We start from the raw sequence: 14634 nt of genomic DNA on the forward strand, positions 1-14634 counted from the left end.
GGATTTGCTTTATCTAGATTAGTTATCTACTTATTTTTCTTTAATCCTCACTTTTTCCTATATTTGGATGACATTTTGGGGCTTCAGAACCAATTACCAGGTTTCCATAGAGTTATAGTCTCAACATATGATGGTTTCAACATACAATGGTCATCCTGGAACCAATTAATATTGTAACTTAAGGGACCTCTATATATCTTAAGTCTCTCTCTCTCTCACTTTCTTTCTATCTATCTATCTATTTATTTATTTATTTCTATCTATCCATCTATCTATTTCTATCTATCTATCTATCTATCTATCTAATCAGACATGTGTCAGGTGATGTTTTGTATCTTTAATGAGGGCTTGCTTTCTTCTATCTCCTCCTGCATGCATTAATGTCTATATGTAAGGGAGCAGCAGCTAATGGGATGTTGTTGGAGCCTTTCAGAAATAATTAAGTGAAGAAGTGAATGCGATGCTGGTAAAGTTGTCCTAGATAACTCACTGCAGAGAGGCACAATAGATCCGCCTGTTTCCTTTGGAGGTCTGTTAGGCATTGTCTGGAGCTTATAGAAAATACATGGAGAGAACGTCTTTCCAAACGAGAAATGGCTAAATTAAAAAGAGAAAGGTCTGCATCCCTGCTATCATACAGCCCAGCTGCTCTCCTGGCTGGCTCCACTCTCTCCATCACCTCTCCTGCTTTTGTGTTGCAGTCCAAAGTCACTGCTTGCAGGAATCTTCCCTTTCTTTTGCATGTATCTAAATTTAGCTCAGTGTAAGGTTATGGTTCTGTGGAATACCATGGAGCAATTTAAGCCCACAGTACAGAGGGAACCATCACTGGAGGGGACGCTGAAAGCCTGAAAAGAGGAAGAGAGAGACTGTCACCTGGTATTGACTATCTCACTCCTTACTCTTTGGAGAAGGGGGGTTAACTGGCGCTGGTGTGCTGGCTTCTTATCTATTGAAGGGACTAATGACTGGTAACTTTGGTTTGGGTAATACAGAGGCATTTTGTGAAGATTACATTAATCCATGCCTCTGCTTTGGAGAGCTGACTATGGAAGGTCACAGCTGTGCTGAGCTGCAGCATTCAGGATAAAGCAGACTTGTGGTGGACTGGGAGCTTCCAGGGATAATCATCAGGACTCACCAGTCACCAGGCACCCCTCCTCTTTTCACCACTACCACCTCACCCACCACCTCCTCTTCCTCATTTCATCCCTCCCCCACAGCACTTTCTTCCAAAACATCTTTGTTTATAAACTTTGATGGAGAATTACACACCGGGCTGGAAAAATGCCTGTTATGAAAGGATTATTAGCACCTCAGAACACCTTCTTAGATACTATAGCGACTAGATTCGACGGAACACGTAAGTCTTTACTTTGTTTTCTTTTCTTTCTTTTTTTTTTTGTCTATTTAGATGAATGCAGAAGATACTTTCAGTGCACTGATCCTATGAATGACTAGTTGTGTAGCCACATGTCGCATGTTTAGATAACATCTGTAATGAATGTAGCTTGCTTAATAGTGAGAAGCCTATAATATATATATATTTATACTTCCCATAAAGTCTTTATAGGAACCCAGGCTTGTGATTTCAGCACCAGGGACAGCTCCTTTCAGTCCCACTTACCAAGGATAGTTGCAATACACACAGTGAAGAATAAGATATATAGGCTATATATTATACTTATTGTTATCTTTGGGAAAATACCATCTTGGTAGTGATTATGCAAATGTATTTATAGGAGGATGATTACATTCTAGCAGGGAACAGATGCTGATGGGATAGAATCGGTCATTAGTTAACCATTAGGCTGCTTTTCTGACTTGCTCAAAGAAGTTTATTTGATGTGGGTTGTACAGTCAGGTTATCCTTACAGGGAATGAATTGTGCTTCTTATAGCTAACAATGTTTTAGTCGTGCAGGTAATATCTGTAAGAGAGGCAACATTTGGAATCATCATTGTAAGGCATAGAAAGGTGATGGAGATAAAATAGATGATAAGGACATAGATAACATCTGGGTAGAAGGATAACTAACAGGATAGATAGACAGATAGATAGATGACAGACAACAGGATACAATGACTATTTTGTTAATGATCATTGTTAATGTATATATAGTGTGTATGTAAATTGCTATTATACTAAATTGACCTGGGATGTAATGACATAATTGGTTTTCACTTTCTTGTCTTGTTTACAAAACATCAATATTTACTGAAATTTGATAAATTAATCAGATGATCCTGCTGTGTTCCCCCCCCCCGCAGCTTTCTCTACACAAGGGAAAGCCTGACTATTAGTCCTTGTACTACTCCTTAAGCTCTCACATATGTATCCACAGCCTTCTGTTGAGCTATGAGGTGGGCATTAGTAATCGTTCTAAGTTATTCAGGAATCATGCATATTAAAAGCTTCACATAGATGTCAATTAGAGTGGGGCAGGCCTTTATATCATGAACTCAATAAAAACATCTATGTGTCCTGGTAATATTGTAGGATGTGCACTCATTTTCTGTAAATAAATCCTCAGTTCTCTAGGAATAAGCTTAGTGGTTCTGTAAAGCAGATTGAAGGGAAAACATATTTAATAAAGATAATCTCAAGATTAATGTTTTGAAGAAAAAGAAAATAAATACCCAATCACTTCTTCCATTAGGGAAATGTATTTGTGCATTCTACTAACTACTTAGTGTTGTGTTCAGTGCTGGACATGTGGATACTTGCGATATCATAAAACAAATCATAACATATTCAGCTATTCTCTACAGTTAATGATATAAAGATTACTTTGTTCTCTTTGATGTTGTAGTTAAAGTAAAAAAAAACATTGGACTGGATTTTGGTATTAAGGTTCAATGGCCAAACGTTTGTCAGCTACTGTATTATAAATACTTTGCAGAAATGTTGAGCCCTATATTTAGACTATTAGACCGTTTTTAATGACTGATTTCTCTTATATTGATCTATTTTCTGCATGGAGTAACTGCTAATGTAATAATATAGTGTTTTGTTTAACTCCTTTTGTTTGATTACTTGTGGTGATCCAGATCATATACAGATGACTGAAGTTAATGCACTCTTTTAATTTAAGCATATCACATCGGAAGGATGCAGTATGCTGTCATCAATGATAGACTAATCCACTACTGAATCTTTAATCCAAGGGAGAATTAATTATAATTCTGACCAACCATGCAGAAAGGGAATCCAGATTTCATCTGCAAATATGCCTCACTTATGGCTTAACTCTCTTCTTAAATCATATTTTACACAACACATATTGACTTAACACAGCCTCTTTTAATAAAAAAAAATATGTATATTCTTGTGTGAGATTCAAGGTTACATGGATGTGAAGACTAGTGCATGTTTTTTTTTTTTAGGAGAATTTACTGTTAAAGTCCTTAGTTTTACCATTTTCCACATCTTTAACCATATTTTGAAGTAATAAAATTTGCATGTTTAGTTTATATGTCTTTCGTGTTTTGTAAATAAAATATTGAATAACAAACAAACAAAACATCATTTTTGCTAGTTAGGATATTTTCACATAGTTGACTTTCACTGTATGTTTCACTTATAGATATCACTATCATGTATTTACAAGTGCAAATCCATGTTCAGATGTAGCAGTTATGATTTTGTCATTTCACTAGGTCTTTGGTGTGGTGTATTGTGATACTTCACTAGGTCTTTGGTGTGGTGTATTGTGATACTTCACTAGGTGAAAGTAACTCAGGAGATATACCTGCAGTATTCTGAACAACCACAGGTTGGCATGAGACATCATGTAAAAAGTCTACTTCGTGTTTAGTTCTTTAGTGGATTCATATAGCTGTTTCAGTTAGTATTACAATTAGTTGTTAACAGCTAAATTGTATTTTTCACACATTTCAATCTGACTTATTTATTCTACTAGAAAATGGGTTGTACAACTCTCAGACTTTGGAGCTTTGGTGCTCGCCACTTTTGGAGAAGTGGGCAGAGCAAAGTGTCCATGGCGGTCTATCAGATATACTATATTTAACACCAGAACACTAGAGTAAATCTTGACTATGGTCCACGCCAGGTCGGAGCTGCCATAGATTTTGCTGTGCGGCACACAGCCAGCCCTTGCACAGTGGCAGATTTGTTAAGGTGCAGCAGGAGCTTACCTATCTATCTCCTATCTATCTATCTGCATATCTATCCTTTCATCTGTCTATCTATCTATCTATCTACATATCTTTCTTTCTATATATATAATTTGAAGCTATATTGATTAAAGGAACTATAGCTTAATGATTTGGATATAATTGTAACTCTTCATTATTATTATTATTATTATTGTTATTCAATAAAATAGCCAATCATTGAAGTCAGTTTTGACAAGGAAACTATTTTTACATTCTATGTATTTGATGTATTACTGAGCCATAATTCTTAATATCTCCATAGGGTTTCCAAACTCATGTTTATGTGATATGTATAATACAATATTGATGATGTGGTATGTATAATGGATTAAAAGGGTATTTTGGCTAAATAAAACTTATCTCATATCCATATTTTTGATTGCCAGGGTTTGAATGCTGGGGTCCTTGGCAATCTCTTGCACAGGGCCTGGCTATCCACTCATCCTTGGCACATTCCGGCCCCACCCTCAGAGATGAGCTTGAATGAAAGCCTGCTCAGCCAATCACGGGCTAAGCCAGGGCCTCATCTCAGCTGGGTGGTTGGCTGAGGGGGCCATCACTGAAGCTTGTCTCTGTGGGTATAGGCCAGAGTGCAGATCCAGGGAGGTCTCCTGGGGTCAGAAAAGGGATTCAGTATATTTCTCTGGAATAACCTTTTACATTTTTATGTAGATTGTTAGAAAGAATAATCAGTAGAAATCCTATAGTAGATATACAGGGTGGGCCATTTCTTTGGATACACCTTAATAAAATGGGTTAGAATGGTTGGTGAAATTAACTTCCTGTTTGTGGCACATTAGTATATGTGAGGGGGGAAACTTTTCAAGATGGGTGGTGACCATGGCGGCCATTTTGAAGTTGGCCATTTTGAATCCAACTTTTGTTTTTTCAATAGGAAGAGGGCCATGTGACACATCAAACTAATTGGGAATTTCACAAGAAAAATAATGATGTGCTTGGTTTTAACTTAAATTTATTCTTTCATGAGTTATTTACAAGTTTCTGACCACTTCTAAAATGTGTTCAATGTGCTGCCCATTGTGTTGGATTGTCAATGCAACCCTCTTCTCCCACTCTTCACACACTGATAGCAACACCACAGGAGAAATGCTAGCACAGGCTTCCAGTATCCGTAGTTTCAGGTGCTGCACATCTCTTATCTTCACAGCATAGACAATTGCCTTCAGATGACCCCAAAGATAAAAGTCTAAGGGGGTCAGATCGGGAGACCTTGGGGGCCATTCAACTGGCCCATGATGACCAATCCACTTTCCAGGAAACTGTTCATCTAGGAATGCTCAATCCTGACACCCATAATGTGGTGTTGCACTATCTTGCTGGAAAAACTCAGGGAACGTACCAGCTTCAGTGCATAAAGAGGAAAACACATCATCATGTAGCAATTTTGCATATCCAGTGGGCTTGAGGTTTCCATTGATGAAGAATGGCCCCACTATCTTTGTACCCCACATACCACATCATACCATAAATTTTTGTGTTCCAACAGTCTTGGAGGGATCTATCCAATGTGGGTTAGTATCAGACCAATAGCGGTGGTTTTGTTTGTTAACTTCACCATTCACATAAAAGTTTGCCTCATCACTGAACAAAATCTTCTGCGTAAACTGAGGGTCCTGTTCCAATTTTTGTCTTGCCCATTCTGCAGCACCTGAAACTACGGATACTGGAAGCCTGTGCTAGCATTTCTCATGCAGTGTTACCATCAGTGTGGGAAGAGTGGGAGAAAAGGGTTGCACTGACAATCCAACACAATGGGCAGCACATTGAACACATTTTATAAGTGGTCAGAAACTTGTAAATAACTCATGAAAGAATAAAGATACGTTAAAACCAAGCACATCATTGTTTTTCTTGTGAAATTCCCAATAAGTTCGATGTGTCACATGACCCTCTTCCTATTGAAAAAACAAAAGTTGGATTCAAAATGGCTGACTTCAAAATGGCCGTCATGGTCACCACCCATCTTGAAAAGTTCCCCCCCTCACATATACTAATTTGCCACAAACAGGAAGGTAATATCACCAACCATTCCCATTTTATTAAGGTGTATCCATATAAATGGCCCACCCTGTACTATAATACAGGCAAATTCATATGACTATGCAAGCTGATCTTCTGAAATGGAAGGTGATGTCAGAAGATTAAACTTCTTTTTTATCCAGAAGATTAAACTTCCTTTTTATCAGAATGTCAAAATAAACATTGAGATTCACTACTGAATGAACACTACTCTAATACTTTTGAACATGACATATGCTTATACTCAAGTGGCTTGGATCTGAGATGCAGCTACCAAGCAGTGCACAATAAAATATTAAAATATGAAAAAGTATGAAGGCATAATAATAAATAGGTTATGTCTAACTGAAATAGGCATTTCTCTCATTCATTGATGCAAAAATAAAGTCTTGAGGGGAGTAAATGAACATGAACTCATGTATCAATCAGACGACTCTTCACCAGTGAGCAGGAATATATTTTTCATGCTGTCCTTGTACATTTGCATAACATTTAGGTCTGTTTATTTTACAAAGTGAATATATATATATATATATATATATATATATATATATATATGTATATATATATATATATATATATATATATATATGTCACATAGATGTCACATATTGTTATATGCATGCATTAATATAAGTACAAAAACAATGATGGCCATATATTGAAGTGCAATGAAAGTAATTCACAAAGAAGTTATACCCATCTAATATTAAAGGGGTATTCCAGGATTTTTTATTTTATTTGACTATGCTACAGGGGCTGTAAAGTTAGTGTAGTTCATAATATAATGTCTGTACCTGTGTGTTACAGTTTTCTCACAATTCTTATGTGAGATGTGTCTCAGATTTTTCCCAGGTTGAAGTGCGGCTGAGACCTGACTCACTAGTAAGCTGATGACAGGGAACCTGTCTGCTTCAATGGGTGAAGGGATCGCTTGGTGGGAGAGAGATCAATCTGCAACTAATGCATCAGCTGTAGGCACCCTGATTGAAAACCACAGGTCTTTGAATGGATGCGGCTCATTTATGTTTCAATGGGTGGGGTGGCTGATGTGTGGAAGGGAGGAAAATGGAATTATGGTATTTGTAGACAAAGAAGAAAACTCAAATAGTATTATGGTAATCTCACAACCTAGCCATTTATCCCCAAGACAAGCGCAGATCCTTCTTAAGCATGTCCATTACTGTCTGTCAGGTACATGCTAAAATCACCATGTGGTATATAACCTCTTTAATCTATAATCTAGTGAAAATACTGTATTCTCTGAATGTCCAGATCTATTGACACTAGTGGCAACCCAGAACTATTCTGAATTTTTGACACCAGATTGCATTTTTACTTAAACTACACAGAACCTTAAAGATTTTAAATTTTTTATTTTTTTTTATCAACTGGTACCAGAAAGTTAAACAGATTTCTAAATTACTTCCATTTAAAAATCTTAATAGTTCTAGTACTTATCAGCTGCTGTATGTGCCACTGGAAGTTATTTTCTTTTTGAATGTCCTTTCTGTCTGACCACAGTGCTCTATACTGACACCTCTGTCCATGTCAGGAACTGTACTGAACAGGATAGGTTTGCTATGGGGATTTGCTCCTACTCTGGACAGTTCCAAAAATGGACAGAGGTGTCATCAGAGAGCACTGAGGTTAGACAAAAAGGAAATTCAAAAAGAAAAGAACTTCCTGTGGAACATATAGCAGCTGATAAGTACTGGAAGGATTAAGATTTTTTAATAGAAGTCATTTATAAATCTACAGAACAGCAGTAGCCAGCGATAAAAGTTACTTCACCTTTATTTTCATCCAGATTAAAACATTGACATGGATTATTCTCATACACAAAGACAATAGCATAAAATTCAGGATACGTCCAGCTTGACACGTTTCCAGTCATGTGACCTTTCATCAGATTTACAAATCTGTTTTACCAGCGAAGTGTGTCTTTAAAATGTCCTGTCTTACCGTCCTCATTAATTGGCATAGGCCAAAGGAAAAAAATAGTAGAATGGTACAAGCATCTACTGTACAAATAGTTCCCCAAGATCTCCAAATTGCGCTAATTTAGGGGTATATTTTGTTATATAGTTAGATATATTTTCTGGGTCAAAAATTTCAGCATGGAATTTGCTCCTATTCCCCTCCAAAAATCCACATAAATTCTGTTCTGTAAATCAGCATCCCATAGATGAACAATGATCTTGGTATTGAGGAAGAGAGGGCAGACAGAGCGATCAGATTAGACCCTGATAGGATCTGACATAAGGAAAGACTTGAGTCTGAAGGCATACCCAACAAAGAAGACAAGCGTCCTTAAAGGGGTACTCCAGCCCTAAGACATCTTATCCCCTATCCAAAGGATAGTGGATAAGATGTCTGATTGCGGGGGTCCCACTGAGACTGAAGCGTTACGACCACGGGACCGGAGTATCGTGATGTCTCGAATCTGCCCCGTGTGATGACCACCCCGCCCCCTCAATGCAAATCTACGGCTGTCACGCCCCCTCCCATAGACATGCATTGAGAGGGTGGGGCGAGACGTCACACAGTGGCAGAGTCGTGATGTCACCTTGGCATAGGGGATAAGATGTCTTAGGGCCAGAGTACCCCTTTAAAGAAATACTAAACATAGGTTTTAAGGCACCTGGCCTGAAGGAGACACCCTTTCTATCAATTACAAAGTATTAAATAGGAAGCAGCACCCATGAGATATAAGTTAGAGTAGTCCCAAAAAGGCACAACTTAGGTCAATGCTGCAGGATGAATTATGGATAGATTAGCAATCTGGCCTATTGAATTTAGAGTTCAACCTCTTAAATAGGGTTGTCAAACAGTAAACCATATTTATACTAGCAAGTGAACAACCTTTCTAATATTAGTTCTTCCATTCAATGTTTCAAGACGGGAACAGGAAAGTGCCATGCAGGGTTTGAAACAAATGACATGGCTTGTTGTTTTATCTGTCAATATACTATTAATGTATTGATATCTATAACAAAGTTCCCAATAGATAGGATCAATTATAAAACATTAATTGCTGTTCATGCAGTGTTTAGCATAAGGCCGTCAAATCAGATTTTTTTATTTTTACAACATTCTTTTCTTTACATTCCTCCCCTTTCTCAACTAGGAAGAGATTTAAAGTGTTTTTGTCATTAAAAACAACTTTTGACAAAAGTTAATAATAACTCATGATCTCAGATGGTCTTAGGAGTGAGACCCAGTGCGATCAACATCTCTGACATGTCAGAAGTTATTTTAACGGGTTAACGACTTAGGACTTGTATACAGGCTCCCGACTCAAGCCCGCGCCATTTCAGCCGGCCCTCAGCTCATTCTTGTAGCTATTAACCCTTTAGAACGCCGCTGACAGTGGCATCTAAAGGAACCTGTAAACACTCGTTAGTGGTCGCAGCACGATTGCGGGGGGGGGGGGGGGGGGGGGATGGGTGATCCACTGCTGAGGTAGCCGGAGGGCTTACCTCTCATCCTGTGCTGGTCCCGGCTCTTGCATTGATAAAGTATAAAAAAAAAAGTTTGATAAAAGTTTGAAAAAACACACATTAACCCCTTCCATTTTAAAAGTTTAAAACATCCCCCTTTCCCAAATTCCATATAAAAACATAATAAAAATAAACATATGTGGTATTGCCACATGCGTAAATGTCCAAACTATAAAAATGTTATGTTAATTAAACCGCACGGTCAATGGCGTATATGTAAAAAAGTACCAAAGTCCAAAATTGCATATTTTTGGTTACTTTGTCTATTGTGTAAAAAAGGAATAAAAACGATCAAAATGTCAAAACAAAAATGGTACCACTGAAAACAGATCAAGGCAGAAAAAATGAGCCCTAACACCCTGTATATGGAAAAATGTAAAAGTTATAGGGGTCAGAAGAGGAAATTTTAAACCTACTCATTTTCGTGCATAAACTTATAATTTTTTAACAGAAGTAAAACCATATCACACCTATATAATGTGAGTATCATTTTAATCGTATGGACCTACAGAATAAAGATAAGGTGTCATTGTGTGTCACGCATAGAAATAAAAGCCCCAAAATTTACAACATGACATTTTTTTATTTTTTTATTTAGCCCCCCAAATATTTTTTTCTGGTTTCGTCACAGATTTTGTGGTAAAATTATTGATGTCATTACATAGTAAAATTGGTGCTGCAAAAACAAGCCCTCATATGATTTTGTGGGTGGAAAATTTAGTGTTATGATTTTTAGAAGGTGAAGGAGAAAAAACGAAAATGCAAAAATGAGGGGTTAATGCCAACAATGCTTTAAACATATGTGTGATGGAGTAAATGTCAATAACCCCTTAATTGGGTGTGTTCTATTTTCTTATACTGGTTAATTGCTTAGTTATATACTGTTCATTTTCACTTTACACAAAGTTTATAACAGATTGTAGAAAACAATTGTAATTGCTTTGATGATTTATACCATAGGGTAAGGTGAGCTTGTAGGTAACTTAAATTAGTATTGTTATTTAGAGTTATGCTCCTTTGCCAGTGAAAAAAAGGACATAGCTGTCTACATAACTCACATGTAGACACCTCAATAATACTTTTTTCTTTTCTTGTGACTAAAACTTGATCATATTATTAAAGAAACATTTGTTGATAAACTTAATATTTTACCAACTACTGTATGGGGCTCTTGGTCTTTTTGGTCCCATTCTTTGAGCTATTTGATAGCAAGGACCTGTTCAGGGCTTTCCTTTTCAAAATTATTGCTCTGTTAGCAAATAGTGGGGAATTGGTCAATGATTAAAATGAAAAATGTTTACAGAATGCCAGGCTATCCTCTTCTAGATAAAAAAGTTTAACACTATTATTTTAATTACCATGCACATTTACTATGCTTTTGTTAATTCCATACAGAAAATTTTCCTGAACATTTGCATCATACATTAAGAAGGAATTTAAATCTACTTATTGCTAAACATTTTACCATGTGTATTATATTTTATATCATGCATATATTTTTGAACAAAGTATTTAATATATATTTTGATACACCGTATAAGTGGGTTATAACTCCAATCCCTGTAGGAATATGTACATATCAGCTAAAATTTTTGTACCCTGTGATTTTGTACCCTGTGATTAACAAATTAACTGTGTAGGAATTACAACAGTTTGCATATGTGCCTCCCACTTGCTAAGGGACCAAAAGTAATGGGACAATGGTCTTCTCAGCTGTTCCATGTCCAGTTGTGTGTTATTCCCTCATTATCCCAATTACAATGAGCAGATAAAAGGTAATTTCAAGTGTGCTATTTGCATTTGGAATATGTTGCTGTCAACTCTCAAGATGAGATCCAAAGAGCTGTCACTATCAGTGAAGCAAGCCATCATTAGGTTGAAAAAACAAAACAAACTTATCAGAGAGATATCCAAAACATTAGGCATGGCAAAAAAAACTAAAACGGTTTTGAACATTCTTCAATGTAACCTTCATGTCCCCATCTGACCACCATAGCTTCCTTAAACAGGTAAGTTCTCCATTCAGTCGAGAGCACTCTTCCGTGCTAGCTCCATACCTCTTCATGGTTTCTTTTACTTTTAACTCATTTATGTCCAGTAAGGCATCTAGTGTTAAGTCTTCAGGTATTTTCTGCACCACCTCATTTCTCACACCAATTGTATAGAGCCAGTCAGGGACCTAAGGATAACGGTTCAGCCTCTGTGTTCTCTCAGGATGAAGTACTTGAAGCTTGCATTGAAGCTGATTACTGATATGGTTCATCAGCTTGGCCTCCAGGGTTCGGTTCTCATGCTGTGTCAGTTGGTTAGAGGCGGCGCACTGGGTGTGGAGCCCCCGCAGGTTGGACATGGAGATGTCGATCATGTTCTGGAGGAGCTCACAGTGCTCCCGGGCGGACAGGGCCAGCCCGCTCCTGTTTGGAACATTCTTAAAGACAAGGAACGCACCTCAGCAACACCAAAAGACCCAGAAAACCAAGGAAAACGAATGTGGAGGATGACCAAAGAATTATTTCCCTGGTGAAGAAAACCCCCTTCACAACAGTTGGCCAGATCAAAAACACTCAACAATCAAGAGAAGACTTCACCAGAGTGAATACAGAGGGTTCACCAAAAGATGGAAACCATTGGTGAGCCTCAAAAACCGGAAGGCCAGATTTGAGTTTGCCAAACATCTAAAAAAAAAGCCTTCACAGTTCTGGAACAACATCCTATGGACAGATGAGACCAAGATCAACTTGTTCCAGAGTGATGGGAAGAGAAGAGTATGGAGAAGGAAAGGAACTGCTCATGATCCTAAGCATACCACCTCATCAGTGAAGCATGGTGGTGATAGTGTCATGGCATGGGCATGTATGGCTGCCAATGGAACTGCTTCTCTTGTATTTATTGATGATGTGAATGCTGACAAAAGCAGCAGGATGAATTATGACGTTTTTCGGGCAATATTATCTGCTCATATTCAGCAAAATGCTTCAGAACTCATTGGACAGCGCTTCACAGTGCAGATGGACAATGACCCAAAGCATACTGCAAAATCAACAAAAGAGTTTTTTAAGGGAAATAAGTAGAATGTTATGCAATGGCCAAGTCAATTACCTGACCTGAATCCGTATGAGCATGCATTTAACTTTCTGAAGACAAAACTTAAAGGAAAATGCCCCAAGAACAAGCAGGAACTGAAGACAGTTGCAGTAGAGGCCTGGCAGAGCATCACCAGGGGTGAAACCCAGCAATGTCTGGTGATGTCTATGCGTTCAGTCTGTAATTGACTGCAAAGGATTTGCAACCAAGTATTAAAAATTTAAAGTTTGACTTATGATTATTCTTCTGTCCAATTACTTTTGGTCCCTTAACAAGTGGGATGCACATATGCAAACTGTTGTAATTCCTACACCGTTCACCTGATTTGGATTTAAATACCCTTTATTTAAAGCTGACAATATGCAGTTAAAGCACATCTTGTTTGCTTCATTTCAAATCCATTGTGGTAGTGTATAGAGCCAAAAATTTTAGAATTGTGTCGATGTCCCAATATTTATGGACCGGACTGTAGTTACATAGTTTGTTAATTAGTGATTCTCATATCCATAGACATTTATTTGAGATTCATTATTCACTGCAAATGCCATCAAAATCAATTGGAATAGTGACAGGTACCATGACAGTAAAGTAGATGCATAGTGTCACAGGTTTAGTAATAGGCCATAACTTTTTTTGTTTTTTTTAAACAATATGTGACCCACAATATCATTAATGTATCTATGTCACAACTGTAGAGGTAAAATGTAATTGCAAAAGAAATCAATCTTTGCCTCGAACCCGAGGTGACATCATTACACAGAGACAAGGGGATTCTGATTGAGTAAGGTACAATTAAAATAAAGGTGAAAGGTGATACATTTTAGACACGATTTTGCCCTGGTTCAGCACCTCATATATTCTTGGTCCACATTTCTTGCTGTCTTCTTTATAATAAAGAAACGTATTATCGTTTTTTCCACCCTCCTCTTCTGGCTTATTGTACTTTGCAAACAAAGTACAATAATACGTATACCAAAGAGAAAAAAGGAGCTTAACCACTGTTTGACCAATAAAACAATACCTTTATTAAAATTTTGCATAAAACATATATTACGCATGATTGAGTCTTTTATTGCAACAATCCAATACTGTAAAGTGCATGAAGGAAGAGGAATACCAGTTGCTAAACCATAAACATATTTAACCTATCATTGCATTACATGCCAATTATGCATGGGGTAATTTATGCAGAAAAATCACTAATACTCCATATAACAGCGTGTGTTGGGGTGGGAAACTAATCTCTCACCTGTGGAGACCCAAATCCCTACACTACACATATATCCATCGCGTACACATATCATCAGATGCAGTATTCCACTTACCCATATCTTTTATGGTTTGCTCCGGCACCGTCCCCAACCTCAACGCACGTTTCACAGTCTTTTTCAAGAGGTCATGCTAGCTACATCTCCCCCCAAGATTTATATATGGACACCAAAGATCCTTACCAGGTGTGTTTCTTGTTGGCTCGTGTGCCGAAGATTTCCAGATGGGACCTTGCGTCATACCTCAGTGCCGCATCGCCAATGAGCATGTCCAGGCCAGCATGTTCCGGACACGTGCATTACGAGATCTTGGCACCTTGGGATGCACTGTCAATCAAACGCATCTAGCGCATGCACACTATATACCTGGTTCGGATATTTTAGTTCCTCTGCCATTGTGTCTCATTTCACTGTTTACTATCTTTAAGGGAACAGAATGTAAGTGCCCACACTGCATACAACTCTCTCTCAAACCATCATATGGAGTATTAGGATACCATTCCAACCGTTTTAAATTACCAAAAACCATATTTATGCATATATATTAAAATTTATATCTGA

The 14634-nt window shown here is 37.6% G+C and overlaps 1 protein-coding gene across 4 annotated transcripts in view; it reads left to right on the forward strand.

The window, feature by feature from the left end:
* The first annotated feature begins 575 nt into the window (after positions 1-575).
* The window catches only part of KCNH8 (potassium voltage-gated channel subfamily H member 8), a 402862-nt gene continuing 388803 nt past the window's right edge, over positions 576-14634 (forward strand). For all 4 annotated transcript variants that reach the window (XM_056519948.1, XM_056519950.1, XM_056519949.1 and 1 more), the window contains exon 1: positions 576-1363. In XM_056519948.1, the coding sequence (XP_056375923.1) occupies positions 1288-1363 (76 nt within the window). In that variant the 5' untranslated portion in view covers positions 576-1287. The remainder of the gene's footprint in view (positions 1364-14634) is intronic.

This window comes from Hyla sarda, chromosome 5, assembly GCF_029499605.1.
Source record: "Hyla sarda isolate aHylSar1 chromosome 5, aHylSar1.hap1, whole genome shotgun sequence".
NCBI lineage: Eukaryota > Metazoa > Chordata > Amphibia > Anura > Hylidae > Hyla > Hyla sarda.